At 45.2% G+C, this 21,555-nt stretch overlaps 1 protein-coding gene across 5 annotated transcripts in view; it reads left to right on the top strand.

Moving 5' to 3' along the window:
- The window catches only part of STK32B (serine/threonine kinase 32B), a 412,641-nt gene that overhangs the window by 91,861 nt on the left and 299,225 nt on the right, over window positions 1-21,555 (top strand). For 4 of the 5 annotated variants that reach the window (XM_047718860.1, XM_047718857.1, XM_047718856.1 and 1 more), the window contains exon 2: window positions 12,141-12,196. The exons of the other annotated variant lie outside the window; for it this stretch is intronic. In XM_047718860.1, the coding sequence (XP_047574816.1) occupies window positions 12,141-12,196 (56 nt within the window). The remainder of the gene's footprint in view (window positions 1-12,140; window positions 12,197-21,555) is intronic. 5 annotated transcript variants of the gene reach the window in all.

Here is a 21,555-nt window from a genome sequence, read left to right as displayed (position 1 = left end):
CCCTGTGTGTGCACGTGTGTGTATTTTAGGAGATACCACTACTTTTTAGGAGCTCCTGACAATAAATTCACCATTTAACTGACTCCATACAAGGCAGAACTTTACAATGGCCCCTTCACCTTCTTACCTAACCCCCCTACTTCCATGATTATGTTACATTACCTTGTAAAAAGAGGATTGTCTAGATGGACCTAATTTAATCACATGAACCTTCTAAAAGCTGAGGGATTTCTCCTGAGCAGCTGCTAAAAGGAAAGTAAGAGAGGTTTGGTGCATGAGAAGGATTTGATGCACTATCAGCAATCTCTAGATGCTCAGACCCAGGAAAGAAACAGGGACCCCCATCCTACAACCACAAGGAGCTGAGTTCTGCAAGTGTGTCCCCAGGACCCCTCTCCCACCTCCAGACCTCACTACAGGCCCATCTCTTGTTCTTGTCCAGGCATGTTGCCCAGGGATCTGACCGCAGCCCTCTCTGCTCTTGCCTTGACATAGGCTGAGGGCCCTTTTTTGGCCTGTGGTTGTCCAGTTGCTCCAACGCCATTTACTGAAAGGCCGTTTTTCCTCCACTGAGTTGTTTTTGCACTTTTGTCAAAAATCAGTTGGGCAGGGGCGCCTGGGTGGCTCAGTGGGTTAAAGCCTTCGGCTCAGGTCGTGATCCCAGGGTTCTGGGATCGAGCCCCGCGTCTGGCTGTCTGCTCTGCAGGGAGCCTGCTTCCCTTCCTCTCTCTCTGCCTGCCTCTCTGCCTACTTGTGATCTCTGTCTGTCAAATAAATAAAATAAATTTAAACAAAAAATCAGTTGGGCATATTATGTGGATCTATTTCTGGGGTTCCTGTTCTGTCCCATTTATGCATCTGTCTATCCTTCTTTCTATGTCATCAGTCTTGATTTTTGTAGCTATGTAGTAGGTCTTAATATTGGATACAGTGAGTCCTCCTGCTTGATTGTTTTTTCTCAAGACTGTTTTAGCTATCCATGGCTAAAATACCCCACCCTCCCTTCTTGTCTTTTTTCTTTTCCCCCTGTCTCCTGCTGTCCCTCTTGACTTCACTGTCAGTAATGTCATAGAGCAAACTGCTCCCAAACCGGTGGCTTAACACCAGTGAGACGTGAGCATCCTTCTCCTCTGCAGGTTGGCTCTGTTGGTCTCAGCTAGTCTCTCTCTCAGTTGTCTGGGGATTGGCCGGCTGTCACTCTGGGATGGCTTCTTCACCTGGGAACGGGGCTGCAGGCATTGCCAGTATGTCACTGTCCAGAAAGTCGTCTGCCATGTTCCTTTGGTGGAGGTAGGTAAGCAAGGGGGAAGCAGATGTATACAAGCACTTTGTCAAGCCTCGGCTTGAACCAAACCCACTAATATACCACTGGCTGAGTCAATCCACATGCTATGGCTGAATGGGGAATCAGTGGGTGCGGAAGTGCGCTTGACCTTGTAAGCCAAAAGGTCACCTTGCAGAGGACTTGGGTACAGGGAGGGGTGGAAAATTGGGGCAATTAATGTTGTCACTCTATTACATCCCCATCTCCTCCCTCTGCTCCTGCTTTCTGGGAGCTGCCCTGGACCTGCACCCTATCAGACCCTCCCCCAGGCCAGCTTTGCCATTAAAGACTTGGTCCCAGGAGTTGTAAGTGTCAAGTCTTGGTGTGGTGAATACCCAGCATACACACTGAGGACCTTTAAAGTTTCCAGGACCTCAAATAAATGCTAATGGAGAATGTGTGCTTATGTTTAATGAGAAGATAAATCAAAACATAATCATCTGAGTCCAAATACTGGCTTGTTTATTCCTCCTGTCTGGCTAAGTTCCTTTCAGTGTTCATGGCGAATAAAGCAAATAGGCAGAACCAGTGTCCAGAGCACCTTTATCTCGGCATTGGGCTGTGGATTTGCAATACTGTCATCTGTGCAAAAGCAAAGGTAACAGACATTTTTGTGACTATTAGTTATCCCCTCCTCCCCATTCTACTGATCAGTAGGTGAGTTGAAAAATACCAGTAGACTCTAAACCACGAATTAGACCCCCTAATCCTATACTGTTCTTTCCCTAAAAAGATCAGGAATGGATAACTTTGCCTGCATGAAAAAGGGTCACTCTTTAAGTATTTGCAAGCTCCTCTTGGAAGTCTCACATTGAAAGCAGGCTTGGACCTAACAGATAATTTAGTTGTGTACCTTTTTCCCAAGGTTGCACAGCTGGGAGTTAGTTTGAGAAGTGACCAAAGCCTGCCTCACCCAGAACTGGTTAGCTTTGATTCTACCCCACCAGGATAAAAAGCCAATGACACGATATTTTCAAAATATATTTTTGTTTCTATAACTCAGAAAGATACAGGTGTGTACATATAGGTACGCATGTGGGCTCACTTGTTTGGTAGCCAGCCAGCCATCATTTATTGAACCTCTTCTCTGGGTCAGGAGCTGTTCTGGCTGCGCTGGGGTGAATAGCATCCCTCCAAAATTCATGTCCCCCTGGAACCTCAGAATGTGACCATATTTGGAAGTTGGATCTTCGCAGATGTAATGAGTTAAGATGAAGTCGTATTGCATGAGGCCTCACTTTAATGACTACGGTCCTTGTTGGAAGAGGAGAAGAAAGATGGAGACAGGCAGAGTGGGGAGAGAGCCATGGGACAGCAGAGCCCGAGACTGGACTAAGACAGCCAGAAGTCAACAAGGATTGGCAACAGGTTCTGGAAGCTGCAGGAGACGAGGAAGAATCCTGCTCTAGAGCATTTGGAGGGAGCACAGCCCTATCAGCACCTTGATTTCAGACTTCTGGTCTCCAGACCTGTGAGAGAATGAATTTCTGTTGTTTAAAGCCCCCCACCCTGTTGGTGGCTCTTTGTTATGGCAGCCACAGCAAACTGACCCACAGGACTGGAGGCAGCTGATGATGTGAGGTAGCATTGCTTTCGAGGAACAGTTAGCCTAGTTCTTACTCTCCTCTCTCAGACACGTTTGACGCTTTCCTTATCACGGATTCCACATTTCCACCAGCATCCAAATTAGCTTCTGTCCTGAGATTATTGCCATATAATATTTTCCTGTATGAATTAGGCATGTGATTTCCTAAATGTTTATAGATACAGTGTTTATGCTGATAACAGTGCAGAGAGGAAAAAAAGGCTTTTGGGCTTTATGAAACACATTTATCAAAGAGAAAACAAAACAGTTTTTAATGAGGCTAAAAGAAATGGTTGCAGCTCACTTTAGCGATCACTGTTTTCTACTCTGTGCTAGGGGTATAAGCAGGAGCGCACGATAAGTCTATAGGAACAACTGGTCCAGCTGTGGCCATGGCAGCCAGATTGGACGCTGGCCAGGGGCTTCATCCGTGTCTTCACTTGAATATGGGTCCCGAGTATAACCATGGCTGAGACCTGCACTTGAGGGCAGAGGAACCAGGGATGAGGGAGGGTGACCGTGTGCAAAGGGTGTGCAAAGGTCCCTTTGGAGTAATCCATTTCCTACCTCTGCTGAGGCCTGATGCATCCCTGCCCTGAGGACAGGTCCAGTGATCTAATGCATGAATCCCCCTACTCATTTTTCTCCACTTGCACCCAGGTCCTGCTGTTCCAGGGAGCTCATCCTGCTGATTCATGCCCTTGGGTTCCTGTTTTCTTGGAGCCTTTCCTGAAATATCCCTACTGCTCCTTACCCCCCTGGAGAACTCTTCTAATTCCTCCAACTTACACTCGGGGTCTTGTGCTTTTGAAAACTTTTCCGGGCTTTCCCAGCAGCCTGGAGCGCACCCACCTGGGACTTGGTGCCTAGCCCTTCTACTGCTCCAGCGCCTGGATCCGAGTCTGCAGGACCTGGCTGGGTCCCTGATGTGCTGTGAGCTTTTGGTGAGCAGAGCCTGCCACCTCCGACCTCCCTGTTCCCATTAGGACCGGCATATCATAGACACAGGAGACGTGAGAACAGACCCGAGTCTAGTGTTGAGAATGTCCCTGCCCCTGTTTTCACATATGGACAGGCTGGACCAACACCTCTGCACACTTGCTTGCTTGCCTCTCCCTTCCCTGGGTTGCTGGCTGATCACCCCACTCCATCTGGTTTTTTGTTTTATTTGTTTAATAGACTTAAAAAAAAAAAAGAAAAGAAACTTTCAGGTCCACAGCAAAATTGAAGGGGCGGCACAGACATTTCTCACATGCTTCCTGCTCCCACACATGCAGGTATTCCCGTTATCCACACCCCCACAGAGTGGGGTCTTTTTGGCAGCTAATGAGCCCACATGGACACGTTGGCTCCCAGAGAGCACAGTTTATAGTAGGGCTCCCTCTTTGTGGAGTGTCTTAGTGGGCTTGGACGAATGTATGACAGGTAATATCCACCATAAGAGCCTCCTACAGCGTATTCTTACCACCTTAGAAATCCTCTGTACCCACTGCATCTCTCAGATGAGCTTGCTTTTAGCAGGACTGATGCAACTGCTGGGATCCCGCATCCAGGGTGTGGCAGTTTTGACCCCCTGAGTTCACATCTAAATTTGGATCTTTCCAAGCAACTTAAACAAACATCTCCAGACCGGTTTTCTTCCCCGTACTCTAAGCCCTCTAGCACTGTTTGATCGTGTTTAGAAAACCTCCCAAAGCCCTTACCCCAGCCCCGGGTGACCAGCTCCCCCACTTTCCTTTCTCCCCAAGCTGCACTCAGGCCAGCCTGGCCTGCCTGCCGTGCCTCCGGACTATCATGCACATTCCTGACAAGGGCCTTTGCACTTGCTTTTCCCTGTCTCCAATAACCATCCCCTGGATATCTTCATGGAGTGTTCTCTCACCTTCTTCTCAGATCTGCTCAATAGCCCTCTTCTTAGAAAGCCATGCCCTGGCTATCCTGTCTAAAATAGCAGTTTCTCTCCCAACATAGTCACTGTCTAGTCCTCTACCTGGGTGGGGAGAGTTGGCAGAATAATGGTCCCCAGAGATGTCCACATCTCCATCCTGGAACCTATGTATATAGTACATTACAGGGCGAAAGGGGCTTTGAAGGTGTGATTAAAGTAAGGACCCTGAGGAGGGGAGATGATCCCGGATTATCCATGTTGGCCTGTTGAAATCACAAGCATCCTTATGAGGGAAGAAGGGGGTGGGGGGTCAGAGAAGGAGACGTGGCCCTGGAAGCACAGGTTGGAGTGATGTGGGGCCGTCGGCCACAGAATGCAGCTTCTAGAAGCTGGAGAAGCCAAGGAACCAGTGATTCCCTAGAGCCTCAGGAAGACCTCCGCCTTGCTGAGCCCCTGGGGGTCACAGCTCAGTGAGAGCTGTGTCAGACTTCTGACCTTCAGAACTGTGAGATGATGAATTTGTATTTAAGCCACTTCGTCTGTGATGATTTGTTATAGCAACATGAGGAAACGAGTACACATGGATTTATTTTTCTTCATAGAATGTACCACTGAGTTAGGGATTGGTGAGTTACTTGCCTTGGGTCCCAGAAGGTCAGCTCCATGGATGGAAGGTCATTTTGTCTTCTGTTCACTGCTGGTCCCCAGGACCTGGGACACGGCTAGGCATGCAGCAGACATGCATTCAACAAGTATGCGTCCCCTCCATAGGTCTTAATTTTTTCACCCAGTAAATACTTTGGGATGCCTGCCGCAGCCGGCTTACCCCTCCTATGTGTGTGGAGGTCAGTAATTCCTGTAAAGAAGGTGACCGCAGTTCCCAGTCCCTGAGGACTCCCCTTTCTGTTCTCCCACCTCATTATCCAGTTCACTCATGCATGTTCTCAGCTGTCTCGTGAGTGTGTACTGGGTTACCTGCCAGGTACCTGGGATTTGAGGAGGCACAGGGCTCAGCTTCACCCTCAAGGAGTCACCCGGATACCCCCCTTACCTCTATGCTGATGACAGACAAAACCAAAGCCAAATGATCACGGCCATTATGCACTAATTACAGAATAGTCTCATTCTAAGAAAAATCCAACCAGATGAGCGTTACCCCTTTTTAAGGAGGCACAAACCGAGATTCTAAGTTGCTAAGCTGCCAGGCTGAAGCAGTGGTTTGGATCAATACTCTTAGGGTCACTCAAGGGTTTGGACTGATACTCTCTGAGTGGCTTCTGTTTGCCGAGTCAGCCTTTTGCTTGGTTGTTGCCTATGGCCCTGACCCTGACTTGGGAGGTAGGCATCACTACCCCCATCTTACTGATGGGAAAATCAAGCCTTGAGAAAGTGAATTTATTTGTTCAGGTCCACACGGACCAAAATGGTGAAGCTGGGCTTAAAGCTAGCCAAGGGGGACACCAAACCTTCCCTTCCACCTCTGCCCCTTTCCATCTCGCCTATCTGTTCAGTCTCTTCCTACTGCCATCCCATGGCCAAAACCTCAAGTGCTTACAGGATTAGGCAAGAAATAGAGATGCAGGGAGCTGGGCTGGCACGGACTGTGGTGAATCATAAGACTACTGCCCTGCTGTCAAGGGACATCATAGGGCCAGTTTGGGCAGATCTTGAAATTTTTGAAATGATGTTGGGAATCAGCATTTTTGGGTGACGTTTCCCACACAGGCAACGGCCGGCCCATGTGCAATCTGTGTGTGTGCATGGGAGTTACGAGGAAGGAACTCCCCGGTTTAGCTTTTCAGAGAGGTGAGAAAGGGGGCATTGGCTTGCTTTCTTTACCTGGTGCCCACAATGCTTAAATGCATATATTCTTATAGGATTTGATTGGGGGCTACCTTCCATTAGAGATTGTTTGAAGGAGTAATTAGTTCTCTGGAAAATTCACACTTGCCTCTGAGTACACTGCTTCCTGCAGATAGCACATTGAAAGAATGCTATGAATTTCCTTAGAAATAATTAGTCTGATGCAAATGAGAAGAGCCCACAGGCTTGAAAGGCAGAACAACCAGATTTCCCCAGTGTGATAATCACCATCAATAAGTAATGGGCACTAATACAGCTTTAGCTGTGTCACCCTGTGATGTTTGGTCATGATTTAATGAGACTAGTGTTGTGTCATGGAGGTGAAAAATGGGGACAAGCCTCTCATGCAGAATACTCAGGATGATAATACCTACTCTTTGTAGCCTTTACTTCAGGGCCAGCCCTGTTCTAAATATTTTACCTCTATGGATTTACTGCATGTACACAACCACCGTAGGTAAACATTTGAGTACACCCATTTTATAAGTGAAGAGGCAGGCACGGAGAGGTTAAGTGATTTCCCCAAGGTCACCCAGCGGGTCAGTGATGGAGTCAGTCTTCATATCCGGGTAGCCTGGCCCCTATGTTTATGCCCCAGACACCTTTCTTCTTCTTCCTTTTAGTAAAATTTTGATGAGACTGGAAATCCAACCATAAAATAGTTGGCATTTACTAAATCTCTGTGTGGCTGGCTTTGTGTGTCAGATAGGAATGCCTCTGGCTTCTAGTAATAGTAAGCTTGAGCCCCAGTGGTTTGAACAAATAAGATTTTTTTTTTTTTTTTTTTATAATATGGTAAGTCCAGAGGTAGGTGGTTCCTGGCATGGCTTCAGAGGCTTGACAACAGGGAGTGGTTTCTCTGCGCCTATCTTGCCTCATAGTCACAATATGGCTGCTATAGCGCCAGACATCGTATCTGTATCCATTGCAGGAAGAGGCAGGAAGGTCAAAGAGCCACTCTACCTATAAATATACCTTTTCATCAGGAAAAAAAATGCTTTCCCAGAAATACCCCCATAATCCTCTGCTCTCATTGTCTGGGTCTGGGCACAGGATCACTGCCAGCAGCACAAATGTCTGGGAAAGTGGAATGCACAGTTGGCCCCTGACTGTCAGTATCACCAGGAACTTATTAGGGATGCAAATTCTCTGGTCCCTCTGCAGAAACTCAGGAGTGGGGCCAAGATCTGCCTTAAGAAGCCTCCAGGGATGAATACCACTGGATTAGACCAGTTATGACTCATTACCTGGGGCTGGTCACATGGGTCCCTAAACAGACCTGAGCTTTCTTAATTAGAGAAGCAGGGAGAGTTGAGCCCAGCGGGGCAAGCAACCAGTTATTTAATGGCCTGTGTGTCATTTCCTTGTCCCTGTGACAGTCCTCCAGGCAGATGCCACTGCTGTCTTGTGTGGGTGAAGTCGCTCTCTTGTGTGGGTGAAGTCACTGGCAAGTGTGCCCCCTTGTTTCTACCTTCACAGCACAATTGTCCCAGTGTCACCCTTGTCAGCTTCCTCTGTGTCTTGTGGTCTGAACAGACACTGCTTTTTAAAGAGTGTACCTTGCCGTCCCCGAGTGTACCTTACCCTCCTCCTGGAGGAGTGAGTGTGACTTCTCCCAGTGGGCCAGGTTAATGATTTTAGAAACCTGCGGGTGACCAACTGTACTGGTTTGCCCAGGATTGCATCACTGTCAGTGATAAGACAAGGAAGCTTCAGGCAAACCACGATAAGGTGGTCACCCTAAGAAACTCACTGGTTAACCCCTCATGTCCCCCAGCCAAGGCCTCTTGCTCTGGGCCAACAACCCTATGTGACAGTGCAACTTCTAGACCTGTCTTTGGCTTGGCATGCTCACTGAAGCCATTTCAAATGCTTACCAGCCAACTGTAAACCCTTCACTTATTCAAAGTGTGCTCATGTAGGCATTATTTATGTAAGTATCAGTATACCAGGCCTCAGGGAGATGCCAAGTAAATGGAAAACACAGGCCATATGCTCAAAGTCATTTAAATCCAGTCTAGTCCAATAAGCAAATAAACATTAAATAAGTACCTATTTGTCTCATATATTGTGTAAGAAGCCTGCAAGGAGCACACATTTTTGTAGGGGATAAAGATGAGAGAGACTACTCACAGCATTATAATACTAACTATTAAAATAATAATAGGTTTTGGGGTGCCTGGGTGGCTCAGTCTTGAGGATCTGCCTTCAGCTCGGGTCATGGTCCCAGGGTCCTGGGATGGAGCCCTGCATTGGGCTCCCTGCTTGGCGGGAGGCCTGCTTCTCCCTCTCCTACTCCCCCTGCTTATATTCTCTCTCTCTCTGTTAAGTAAGTAAGTAAATAAATAAATAAATAAAATCTTTAAAAAAATAATAATGGGTTTTGCCATTTGCCAGTTGGCTGGGTAATTAATACCCCTCTCCAGTTAAGAGACAAGACAGGGGCAGGGGTGGGCAGTGGAGAACCATGCCTTACCTGGGTTTGAGGTGTGTGGCCCAGGAGGGCACCAGCAAGGAGTCCCTGATGCTGAAGCACATAATTAGCCAGACTCGCCCACTATTCAAGGCAGCTCTGAGCTACACAGTACCCTGCACATGGCGGCTGGCCCTATGAAGCTTCTGGGGAAAAGGGTCAGAGGAAAATCTTGCTCCCTGAAGACAGTTTGCAGAGAGATAACAGAACAAGCAGAAATACACTTTGTGATTCCTTGTCTGGCTCATACCACCTTTGATGGGGCAAGAGGCCATGGGTGTCCAGGGAAATAGGCCTCTTAGAAGAAACCAGATGGGAGGGAGGATTGCTCCTCGCCCCCTGCACAACCGTGAGGGCTTTTTTGGAGGACGCTGTGTCAGGCACTACTCTACACTTCTGTGGAAGATAGTCACGGATGCTCCCACTTTACAGGTGGGGCAAGTGAGGCACACCGAGACCCAGTGACTCATCCAAGGTTGTGGCAGGGCTGGCTTGTGGACCTAAGCAGTCTGACTCAGGCTGGGTTCTCCTGATCGGTGGCCAGATGTCTACAGGAAGTCCAGAGATGGCATGAAGGAGAATGGGATGCATTGGGAGCGGGGAAAGTCTTCCTGAGAGAGCATGGGAGCCACGTGTCTGAGGCCAGGCAGGAGCTGGGGTATTGGGGAATGGCTTTCCAGGCCCGTGAAACCACAGCCCAGAGAAATGGCATCCTGATGGTCCAGTGAGACTTTGGGGAGGCAGAGATGTTTGCTGCTGGGTGGGAGACAGCTGGCAAGCCCTCGGGGGCCTTGGGGCTCACGGGATGATCTGCATAATTTCTTAGCTCACTGCTGGGCACATGGCAAATGCAGTCTAGATACCTTGTTTTTCTCTTCTTCTTTGACTTTTGGTGAGTGGACAAGAAGTGAAAGCCCAGAATTTCTTTTCCTGGAAGGTTCTACGCCAAGGAAAGCAAAGTAGGTCAAGGAACCCAGGTTTTGCTAAGTTAACCATGAACGTTGCCTCTCTATTCTAAGCACGTCAGGCATTCGATGGCACCTTGGATCCTGACTTCGGTCTGTAGGGACGCAATTCAACATAATTGTCCTCCTGCAGGTACATTTAATACAGAGGCAACTAATTGTGTTCGTTCACTTCCCCACATCCTCGCCCTCATAATGTAGTGAACTAATCAACTCACTTCATCTTTTATAAACGACATGCCTCTCCTAGTGATTGGGAACTGGCTGTAATTCAATCTAATTAAAAAATATTTACCGAACACTCATTATGGACCAGCAGTTGTGCTTGGCACTGTGAATGTGGGGAACTGTTTTCAGTCAGCCCTTTAGCTGGCAAATTGCTGTTGGATCATCACCGTGTGCTGACACCGTGCTAGGTGCTGGGGACGCGGGGGACAAGCAGACGTGTCGTTTGACTTCAGGGAGTTTAGCATCTAGTGGGGAAAAACGGATTTAAATCAAATCCGTGTACAATAATACGGAACAGTGTGTTTTGGAGGAGGGTCCCACAGCCCTGGGAGAGTGTAGTGGGAGGCAGACTCATCTGGAGGCTGAGAGCAGTTTTTTCTGGATGTAAAAGGGTGAAGAGGGAGCAGAGTTAGTGACTGTACAGCCAGGAGAAGAGCGTTGAAGGGGTGGAGAATGACTGTTCTAGGCACAGGAGAGAAGCTTGTGCATCTGGGGTGCAGTAGAAGTGGCAGCAGTCTGATTGTGTAAGAATTTGCTCATTTCCCAGAAAACAATGAGGGAGGATTGAAGGGGTGGGAGCAGAGGATGAGCAAAGTGGGTTGCCTACAATAAGCACAATTTCTGGGATGGGAAGGTCAAGAGAGGATGGAGTACTGGACCACAGAGTGGCTACCGGTGGACAGATGGGAGAGAGAGCCAAGAGGTACAGTGCACCTAACCTGATAAAGGGCTAGCTAAGGGGCTGAGTGAGAGAGGGGTGTCGGATGAGTTTCTAGACTTTGAGCGCCTGGGGTCAAATGCATGATGAAGTAATCCTCCTATGCTCCGCTTGACCTGTTGGGTTCAAGGTGGCTTTGAAGCTTTTGAGAGTTGTTGTGAGGCAGGCGTCAGTCAGTACATACAGGCTGGAGGCTAGAGAAGAGGTTCCTTGGAGAGTCATCAGCAGTTAGGTGCTGCTGGAAGCCTTTGGAGCCAGCGCGAAAAGGAAGGTGGTAGATGGAGGCTTGACAGAATTCAGTATTTAGTGGTTGGAAGGATGAAGCTGAATGTGCACGAAACATGAGCTGAAGCATGAACTGGCCTCCATAGAAGCCAAGCAGGTCTTAAAAAGGATGAGCGACCCAGTGCAAGGAAGACAGAAAGGTGTCCATTGGATATAGTAGCATGGCCATGACTTGTTGGTCTGCTGCACTGTAGGGTTGGGGCGGAAACCAGACCAGAGTAAGGCAGTAGAAATAGCAAGAATGGGGAGACCTCTGAGGAAGGGGAGGCATGAGACAGGGCACTGCCAGGATGAGACTGAGGGATCAGCGTCGCCGTTCTCCAGTAGCTCACCATGCCAGGGCTAGACAGACGTCCAAGCAGGAAAGACCCATGATATGGTTGGTGCATTTGAAGGTTCAGATACCATAAAGGAGACAGAGTTAACACCTTGGACCCTGAGACAGGTGAGCTGAGTGTGTAAGATCTGAGCATGTAAGATAAGAGGTAGGGAAAAGTCATCCTGGCAAAGGGAACAACAGTGAGCGTAAGAATTTGGTAATTCAAGTATCCAGATTTTTCTCTGTGATCCCTTCCCCTGGGCCCAAGAGATGTCTCTTATCCTATATACCCACTGGGGAGGTGTTGAGGGAGGGGCATAAAATGTTCTGAGAAGTATCCATTCAGTGGTGGAGTGCTGCCATGGCAGATGGAATGAAATTGAAGCCAGAAGCCATTTGGAATACACGGGTAGGTACATAGGGAGAACTTCCAAGAACCATTGCAAGGTTTGGCAAATCTGATTTGTTTCTTTCCCTCATTTTCTTTTGCAGTCAACTTTGACCATTTTCAGATTCTGCGGGCCATTGGCAAAGGGAGTTTTGGAAAGGTAAGGATGATGGGTTTTTAAAAATTTCATTAACAAAATATAAAAGTCCTAACCCCTAGGGTCATGTACATGTGTGTGTCTGTGTCTATTTCTGTGTTGGTTGCCGGGCACTGGGAATTTCCTGTTTGACAGAAGGATTTCAGTTTGCCAAATTTGAAAGTGAAAGAAAGTCTGAATAGTTTCCTTTGGATCTGCTATAATTTCATTTTGCAAATTAGGTTACCACGGCAGCCCTGGGTTAGGTGGATTACAATGGTAATTATTTCAAGATTGCTTATGCCGTTTTTTCCTTGAGGATCTAAATGAGGAAAGTGGAAAACAAAAGCCACAGATTTAGAAGACGGCCAACATCAACTCTTCCCTGCAGTGTAGGCATTTTATAAAGAATTTTTATTGTGGAAAGAATCCTTGACATGAGATCTACCCTCATAACAAATTTTTAAGTGTGCCATATGTTATTGTTGACTCTGAGTACAACGTTGAACAGCAGAACTCTAGAGTTTATCCAATATCTTACATAGCCGGAACTTTATGCCCCTTGGTTAGTAACTCCCCATTTCCCCAGCTCCTCAGTCCCCCATGACCACCATTCCTTTCTTTGATTCTAGGACTTTGATACTTATGAATTTTAAGATACTTTGTATCTGTAGAAGCAGGCAGTATTTGTCTGTCCATTACTGGCTTATTTCACTTAGCATGGCTTCCTCAAGATTCATCCATGTTGTATTATAGAATTTGTATTGTAGAATTTCTTTCTCTTTTAAATGCTGAATCATATTTCATTGTACCTATATACCACATTTTAAAAATTCAGTCGTCTGTTGTTGATGGCCATTTACATTGTTACCAAATCTTGGCTATTGTGACTAATGCTACAATGAATATAGGAGTGCAATTATCTCTTCTCAAATCTGATTTCAATTATATTGGATAAACATCTAGAAGTGATGTTGCTGAGTCATATGGAAGTTCTTGTTTTAATTTTTTGAGGGACCGCCATGCTATTTTCCATTGTGGCTATGCCATGTTACATTCCCACCATAGAAGCATTATATATTATCCATTACATTCCCATAGAAACAGAGAGTGTGCAAGGGCTCTAATTTCTTTACATCCTTGCCAATATTTGTTGTCTTTTGTTTTGTTGTTGTTGTTTTGTTTTGTTTTTGTTTGTAGCCATCCTGACAGGTGTGAGGTGATATCTTATTGTATGTTTTTTTTCCTTGATTTATTTATGTATTTGAGAGAGGGCATGATGGGAGGGGCAAAGGGAAAGAGAGAGAGAATCCTAAGCAGACGCTGCACCAAGCATGAAGTGAGATACAGGGCTCAATCCCATGACCCTGAGATCAGGACCCAAGACAAAACCAAGAGTCAGAAGCTTAACCGACTGTGCCACCCAGGTGCCCCATTACTGTGATTTTGATTTGCATTTCCCTGATGATTAGTCCTACTCAGCATGTTTTAACATACATGTGAGCCATCTTGTTTGGAGAAACATCTATACAAGTCCGTAGCCCACCTTAAAATCAGATTCTTACTTTTTGATTTTTTTTAAAGATTTTATTTATTTATTTGACAGAGAGAGAGAGAGAGATCACAAGTAGGCAGAGAGGCAGGCAGAGAGAGGGGGAAGCAGGCTCACTGCTGAGCAGAGAGCCCAATGCGGGGCTCGATCCCAGGACCCTGAGATCATGACCTGAGCCGAAGGCAGAGGCTTAACCCACTGAGCCACCCAGGTGCCCCAGAGTCTTACTTTTTAATTTTTTTTAAACTATTGAATTGAAGGGGCTCATTACATATTTGGAGATGAACCTCTTATCAGGTATCTGGCCTCTGAATATTTCTCCCATGCTGTAGGTTGTCTTTATATTCTGTTGACTATTTTCTTTGCTGTTCAAGAAGCTTTTTAGTTTGGTGTACTTGTTTATTTTTGTTACTGTGTTTTTGATATCATACCTATGCAATCATGGGTATGAGCTAAGACCAATGTCTTGAGCTTTTTTTTTTTTAATGTTTTCTTCTAGGAGGTTTATAGTTTTAAGTCTTAACATTTAAACCTTTAACTCATTTTGAGTTGACTTTTGTGTGTGGTGTGAGATAAGGGTTCAATTCATTTGTCTGCATTTGGATATCCAGTTTTCCAGCACCATTTGTGGAGAGACTGCATTTACCCACTCTATATTCTTGGTACCCTGGTCAAAGACCAGTGGACCATATATACATGGATTTTTTTTTCTGGGATCTTTATTATGTTCCATCGGTCTCTATGTCTGTCTTTATGCCAGCACCATTTTTTGTTCTGATGACTGTAACTTGGTAATATAATTTGAAATCAGCTATGTGTGGTGTCACCAACTTTGCTCTTGCCCAAGACTGATTCAGCTGTTTGTGATCTTTTGTGGTTCCATATGATTTATAATTTTTTCTATTTCTATAAAAAAATGCCATTGGGATTTTGACGGGGATTGCATTGACTCTGTAGATTGCTTTGGGTAGTATGGACATTTTGATAATAGTAAGTCTTCCAATCCATGAAACGGATTCCTTTTCTTTTGTTTGTGTCTTAATTTCTTTTGTCAAGGTTCTGTTATTTTCTATATATCAGTCTTTTACTTTCTTAGTTAAATTTATTCCTAAGTATTTATTCTTTTTGATGCTATTGTAAATAGGACTGTTTCTCTAATGTCATTTTCAGATAATTCATTATTAGTCTATGGAGACACAGCTGATTTTTGTGTATTGATTTTGTATCCTGCAACTTTATTGAATTCATTCATTCTATTCCCCTGCCCCCCGCCATGGCATCTTTAGGATTTTTTATACATTAGATTATATCAGCTGCAAACAGGGACAATTTTACTTCTTTTCCAATTTGGATGCCTTTTATTTTGTTTTCAACTAAATACTCTGGCTTGGACTTCCAGTTCTATGTTGAATAGAAGTGGGGATAGTGGGCATCCTTGCCTCATTCCTGATCTTAAAGGAAACTCAGTTTTTCACTATAATGTTAATTGTAGGCTTTTCATATATGACCTCTCTTGTATTGAGGTAATTCCCTTCTATTCTCACTTCGTTGAGGATTTTTATCATGAAAGTGTTCTTACTTTTGTCAAGTGCTTTTTCTGCCTCTGTTCAGATGATCATGTGATTTTATCTTTTATTTTGTTACTGTGGGATATCACATAAATTGGTTTCCATATGTTGAACCATCCTTATGCCCCAGGGATAAGTTGCATTTGCTCATGGTGTGTGGTCCCCTAAAGTGCTATTGATTCGATTTGCTAGTAGTTTGCTGAGGAGTTTTGCATCCATATTCACTAGAGAGATTGGCCTGTGGTTTGTTTTCTTGTGTCTTTCTTTGCCTGGCTTTGTTAACATGGTCCTTCCGGGCCTGTAAGATGAGAGGACGTGTTCCCTCCTCTTCAGTTTTTGGGAAGAGTTTGAGAAAATTGGCATTAATTCTTCCTGAAATATCTGGTAAAACATTTTGGTAAAATTCCACAGTGAATCCAACTGTCTTGGGCTTTTTGTTGTTGTTGTTGTTGTTGTTGTTGTTGTTGTTGGGAGGTTGGTTTGTAGCAAGTACTTATTTGTAATCCTCAACTGTTTCCAGTGACAGGCTCTTGGAAACAATGAAAAGAAGGCAAGGACTTTTAGAGAACAAGAAGGAGCCCCCTAGCCGAGCCTGTCTGTTCCCACTACTCAGAAATCTCCTTTGGCAATATTTGCTTTGTTTACATACTGAATGTCAGATATCCTTATATCCTCAAGTAAATATTATTTCTATTATAGAAGTGGAAGAATCTAGACAGAAATACTTAGACTTGGTGACTCCAAAGGATGGAGCAGCCCACCCATGGTCACACAGGCAGGAAGTATCCCAGCTGGGATTTGAACCAAAGACTGATGACCAGGCACCTGCTGTTTTAACAATCCCACACTCTTAATTAGACCATTCACAATTCATAGAGTTAAACTGAGATAGTGATCTAAGAAGTTGCATAGAATCAGCCATCCCTCCTTTGTTCCCACCATTCCTTTCATTTTCTCCTCCCCTTCTCCCTCTCTTTTCTCCCTCCCTCCTATCCTCCCTCCCTCCCTTCCTTCCTTCTTACCTTCTTTCCTTCCTTTATCTTTTCTTTAGTTCTTTTGTTAATTCAATCCATGAATACTGAGTGCCTACCCAGTACTAAGCACTAGACTTTGATCCAGTAGTAGACCTGAGTGCTTCTCTTTATGTTTAGAAGAGAGATGACAAACAGGTAAATATGTATATTTATGGTAATTACAAAGTAATAAGTACATTAAACTATAGGAATGTGGGGGGTATGGTGTTCTGGGAGGTAATGGCAGAAAGAGGTTGCTGATTTATAGAGCTGAGCTGTCATAGCTGAGCTACTAACCACATATGGATATTTAAATTTAAGTTAATTAACGTTAAAGAAGATGATAAACATTTAGTTCCTCAGGCACACCAGCCACAGTTTAAGTGCTTAGTAGCCACATGAGGCTGGTGGCTACTAGACCAGAGAGCTCAGATTATAGGTCATTTCCATTATCCTAGACATTTCTCCTGGCCAGTGCTCACCAAGAGGGTGACAGTGTGCCCTTGGTGGTAAAATGCTGTGTGAACAGAAAACTAACAGAAGTGAAGGAGGAAGGCAGATTCCAGGTAGGGAAGAGCAAGTGCAAAGTCTCTGTAAGGGAGGGTGGTTGGTAGTTTTGAGGAGCTTCAAGGTGGGGAGAATGGCAGGAGAGGTCAGTGATGTCCACAAGGACCAGATCATATAGGACCTAGTCTACCATGTTACAATTTGAGAAGGGAAGGCCCTGGGAAGTTCTGACCTCAGGAATAACATAATCTGTTTGTGAAGTCCGTAGAAGGTCACCTTGGCTGCCATGCCGTGAGTAGCCTGTGCGGGGCCAAGGACACGTTGAAGTGATTGACGATTTGTATTATCAAGTGAATTGGGTTGCTTGTTAATTTAACAGACATGTGCTGCACTAGATATTGTGTTCCTGACAGGACTGGTGGCTTCCTGAGGGCAGAAATCTTATTGAAAAAACAGGTAGGAGAAATCGAAAATTGTGGTATGGTGTGTGATGGTTAATCTTATGGGTTTTATGGCTAAGCAGCGGTACTCAGATATTTGGTCAGACACCAGACTAGATATCCCTGTGAAGGTAGTTTTAAAATGAGATTAGCATTTAAGTCTGTAGATTTTGAATAAAGCAGATGACCCCACCATAATGTGGGTGGGCCTCATCCAATCAGTCAAAGGTAAGAGAAAGACTGAGAGTCCCCTAAGGAAGAAGGAATCCTGCCTCCAGGTGGCAACCCCAGCTCCCCTAGGTTTTCAGCCTGCTGGCCTGCCCTGCAAATTCAGACTTGCCAGCCACAGTTGTGGAACCAATTCCTTAAAATAAATCTGTCTTTTCCTGTCTCCCTGTCTCTTTGATATTCACTGGTTCTGTCTCCCTGGAGATTCCCAATTACCACATGGTACAATAAGAAAGACAAGAGCATGTACAAGCTTCAGCCATGGTGGGGAGAAGGAGGGTTTGGGAAGCACTTACCAGCAAGAGGCCAGAGCACAAATAAAGCCCTAGGAAACTGTTTCAGGTTCATTTACTCTGCTTTGGGCACTTTGAACCCAATCTAACTCAGTGAAAGATTATTCAGAAATAGTACTTTATTTTTTATTGTTATGTTAATGACTGTAAAATACATCATTAGTTTTTTTTTGTTGTTTGTTTTGTTTTGTTTTTTTAAGATTTTTATTTATTTATTTGACAGAGAGAGATCACAAGCAGGCAGAGAGGCAGGTAGAGAGAGAGGAGGAAGCAGGCTCCCTGCTGATCAGAGAGCCCGACGCGGGGCTCGATCCCAGGACCCTGAGATCATGACGTGAGCCGAAGGCAGCGGCTTAACCCACTGAGCCACCCAGGCACCCCACATCATTAGTTTTTGATGCAGTGTTCCAAGATTCATTGTTTAAGTACAACACCTAGTGCTCCATGTAATACATGCCCTCTTTAATACCCACCACTAGGCTCACCCCTCCCCCAATCCCTTCCCCTCTAAAACCCTCAGACAACAAAAAGAAATAAAAGGTATTCAAATCAGCAAAGAAGAAGTTAAACTTTCTCTCTTTGCAGATGACATGAACCTTTATGTGGAAAACCCAAAAGACTCCACCCCCAAATTACTAGAACTCACACAGCAATTCAGTAATGTGGCAGGATACAATCTGAGTGTACAGAAATGAGTTGCTTTCCTATACACTAGCAATGTAACTGTAGAAAGAGAAATCAGGGAATTGATTCCATTTACAATAGCACCAAAACCATAAGTTACCTTGGAATAAACCTAACCAAAGAGGTAAAGGACCTGTACTCGAGGAACTACAGAACACTCATGAAAGAAATTGAAGAAGACATAACAAGATGGAAAAACATTCCATGCTCATGGATCGGAAGAATAAACATTGTTAAAATGTCTGTGCTGCCCAGAGCAATCTAAACTCTCAATGCCATCCCAATCAAAATACCAGTGGCATTTTTCAAAGTGCTGAAACAAACAATCCTAAAATTTGGAACCAGAAAAGACCTCGAATCACTAAGGAAATGTTGAAAAAGAAAAACAAAGCTGGGGGCATCATGTTGTCTGATTTCAAGCTTTACTACAAAGCTGTGATCACCAAGACAGCGTGGTACTGGCACAAAAACGGACACATAGACCAATGAAACAGGGTAGAGAGCCCAGATATGGATCTGCGACTCTATGACCAAATAGTCTTCGACAAAACAGGAAAAAATATACAGCGTAAAAAAGATAGCCTCTTCAATAAATGGTGCTGGGAAAATTAGACAGCTATGTATAGAAGAATGAAGCTTGACCATTCTCTTACACCATTCATAAAGATAAACTTGAAATGGATAAAAGACCTCAACATGAGGCAGGAATCTATCAAAATCCTAGAGGAGAATATAGGCAGTAACCTCTTCGACATCCGCCACAGCAACTTCTTTCAAGACATGTCTCCAAAGACAAAGGAAACAAAAGGGAAAATGAACCTTTGGGACTTCATCAAGATCAAAACTTCTGCACAGCAAAGGAAACAGTCATACAAACAAAGAGGCAACCCACGGAATGGGAGAAGATATTTGTAAATGACACTACAGACAAAGGGCTGATATCCAAGATCTATAAAGAACTCCTCAAATTCAACACTCAAAAAACAGATAATCACATCAAAAAATGGGCAGAAGGTGTGAACAGACACTTCTCCAATGAAGACATACAAATGGCTAGCAGGCACATGAAATGTTCATCATCATTGACCATCAGGGAAATTCAAATCAAAACCATATTGAGGTACCATCTTACACCAGTTAGAATGGCAAAGGTTAACAAGGTAGGAAGCAACAAATGTTGGAGAGGATGTGGAGAAAGGGGAATCCTCTTACACTGTTGGTGGGAATGAAAGTTGGTGCAGCCACTTTGGAAAACAGTGTGGAGATTCCTCAAAATAATGAAAAATAGAGATATCCTATGACCCGGCAATTGCACTACTGGGTATTTTCCCTGAGGATACAGATGTAGTGAAACGAAGGGCCATATACACTCCAATGTTCATAGCAGCAATGGCCACAGTCGCCAAACTGTGGAAAGAGCCAAGATGCCCTTCAGCAGATGAACAGATAATGAAGATATCGCCCATATACACGATGGAGTATTACTCAGCCATCAGAAAGGATGAATACCCAACTTTTGCATCAACATGGATGGGACTGGAGGAGATTATGCTGAGTGAAATAAGTCAAGAAGAGATAGTCACTTATCATATGGTTTCACTTACTTGTGGAGCATAAGAATAACATGGAGGACATTAGGAGAAGGAAAGGAAAAACGAAGGGGAAGAAATCAGAGGGAGAAATGAACCATGAGAGACTGGACTCTCAGAAATTGTACTTTAGATGTGACCAGTGCCACTTTGGAAGTCATGTTGTAACCCACACTCCTGCTTTTGTTCTGGAGTATCCACCTCCAGGGTCCCCTTTCCTTAGCTCACGCTTCAGGGCATGCCTGAGGAGGGAGGATGACCAGTTCCTCAGGCCTGGACTATAGGGTAGAGTGTCACTGAGGTTTGTGCTGTGTGATGGGGGAAGACACATGGTTCTTCAGACTGACACATGGATCACAGCCCAGTTCCCAGATGCATCTCTCGACTCCTTCCCAGCCCGTCCCCACGTCCCAGCACACCTTCCCTCAGCATTCCCTGCCTTCACCTTGGCCAGAGCAGAACCAGCCTCTGGGTCCCTTCCTTCCTTTCTTTCCTGTGCTTCTTAAAGGTGAGGCAGGTGTGGCTGGGACTGAGCTGCCAGAATCCCCAGAGGTCTGGGGAACTGAGGGAGGCTCTGGGGTTCCTGCTGCCCTTCCACATGCAGGCCCTATAGTGCTGTGCTCTTCCCTTTCTCTCAGAAGGTGCATCTTAACAAATCTTTCCTTCCTTCTGTCCCCAACCTTCCATAGTTTCCACTGGCTTCTTCTCCCATTAAGACTTTTCTCAGAAGGTACCTTGTTGAATCAGTATGTTGAACACCAGAAACTAATGCAACATTGTGTTTCAACTGTACTGAAATGAAAAAGAAAATTAAAGAAAAGTTACCTTAAATGAGTAATTGGCCTTCTCCGTTGCCAGCCTGGCCCCCACCAGCCAGGGTGCTGGGATGTCAGTGATGGTTTTCCCTTGAACCGAATTCTCTATCTACTCCACCATTAACCTTCCCCACCCGACCGGGTTGAGCTTAATCTGGGATGGGTGTGCTAGAGCTGACTGCTCCATCCATGGTCTGTGTTGACGTGGAACATCTCATCCTTATGCAATATCCTCCAGCAAAAAAGGATTTCCCCTGGGATGGTTACTACCCCTGGGACATCAGCCAGCAAGGGTTTCTGGGTGCACAGATGCTCGGGTGTCAGGCACACAGGGTGCAAATGACAGTGTTGTAGGGTCCAAGCCTCTGTTTGCTCACATGTAAAATGGGCATGTCGGTGTCTTCCGTGTCAGGCTGCATGAGACCTAAATGAGGTGGCACAGCCCAGAATTCAAAGTTCTGCTTGGTAGACAGTGACCCCTCAGTGCTTGGTACTTTTCCCTGAGGCAGCAGGGAGTCAGGTAGGGGAGGCTTTTACCAATTGTGGTTTGTTTTTGTTTTTGTTTTTGTTTTGTGAGAAAGAGAGAGAGCATAAGTGTGTGCAGGAGGAGTAGAGGGAGAGAGAAAACCTCAGGCAGACTCCCTGGTGAGTGTGGAGCCCAATACAGAGCTCCATCTTGCAATCCTAAGATTAT

The sequence above is a fragment of the Lutra lutra genome, chromosome 2, assembly GCF_902655055.1.
Source record: "Lutra lutra chromosome 2, mLutLut1.2, whole genome shotgun sequence".
In the NCBI taxonomy this organism is placed as follows: Eukaryota; Metazoa; Chordata; class Mammalia; order Carnivora; family Mustelidae; genus Lutra; species Lutra lutra.
This window is presented reverse-complemented; position numbering and strand designations above follow the sequence as displayed.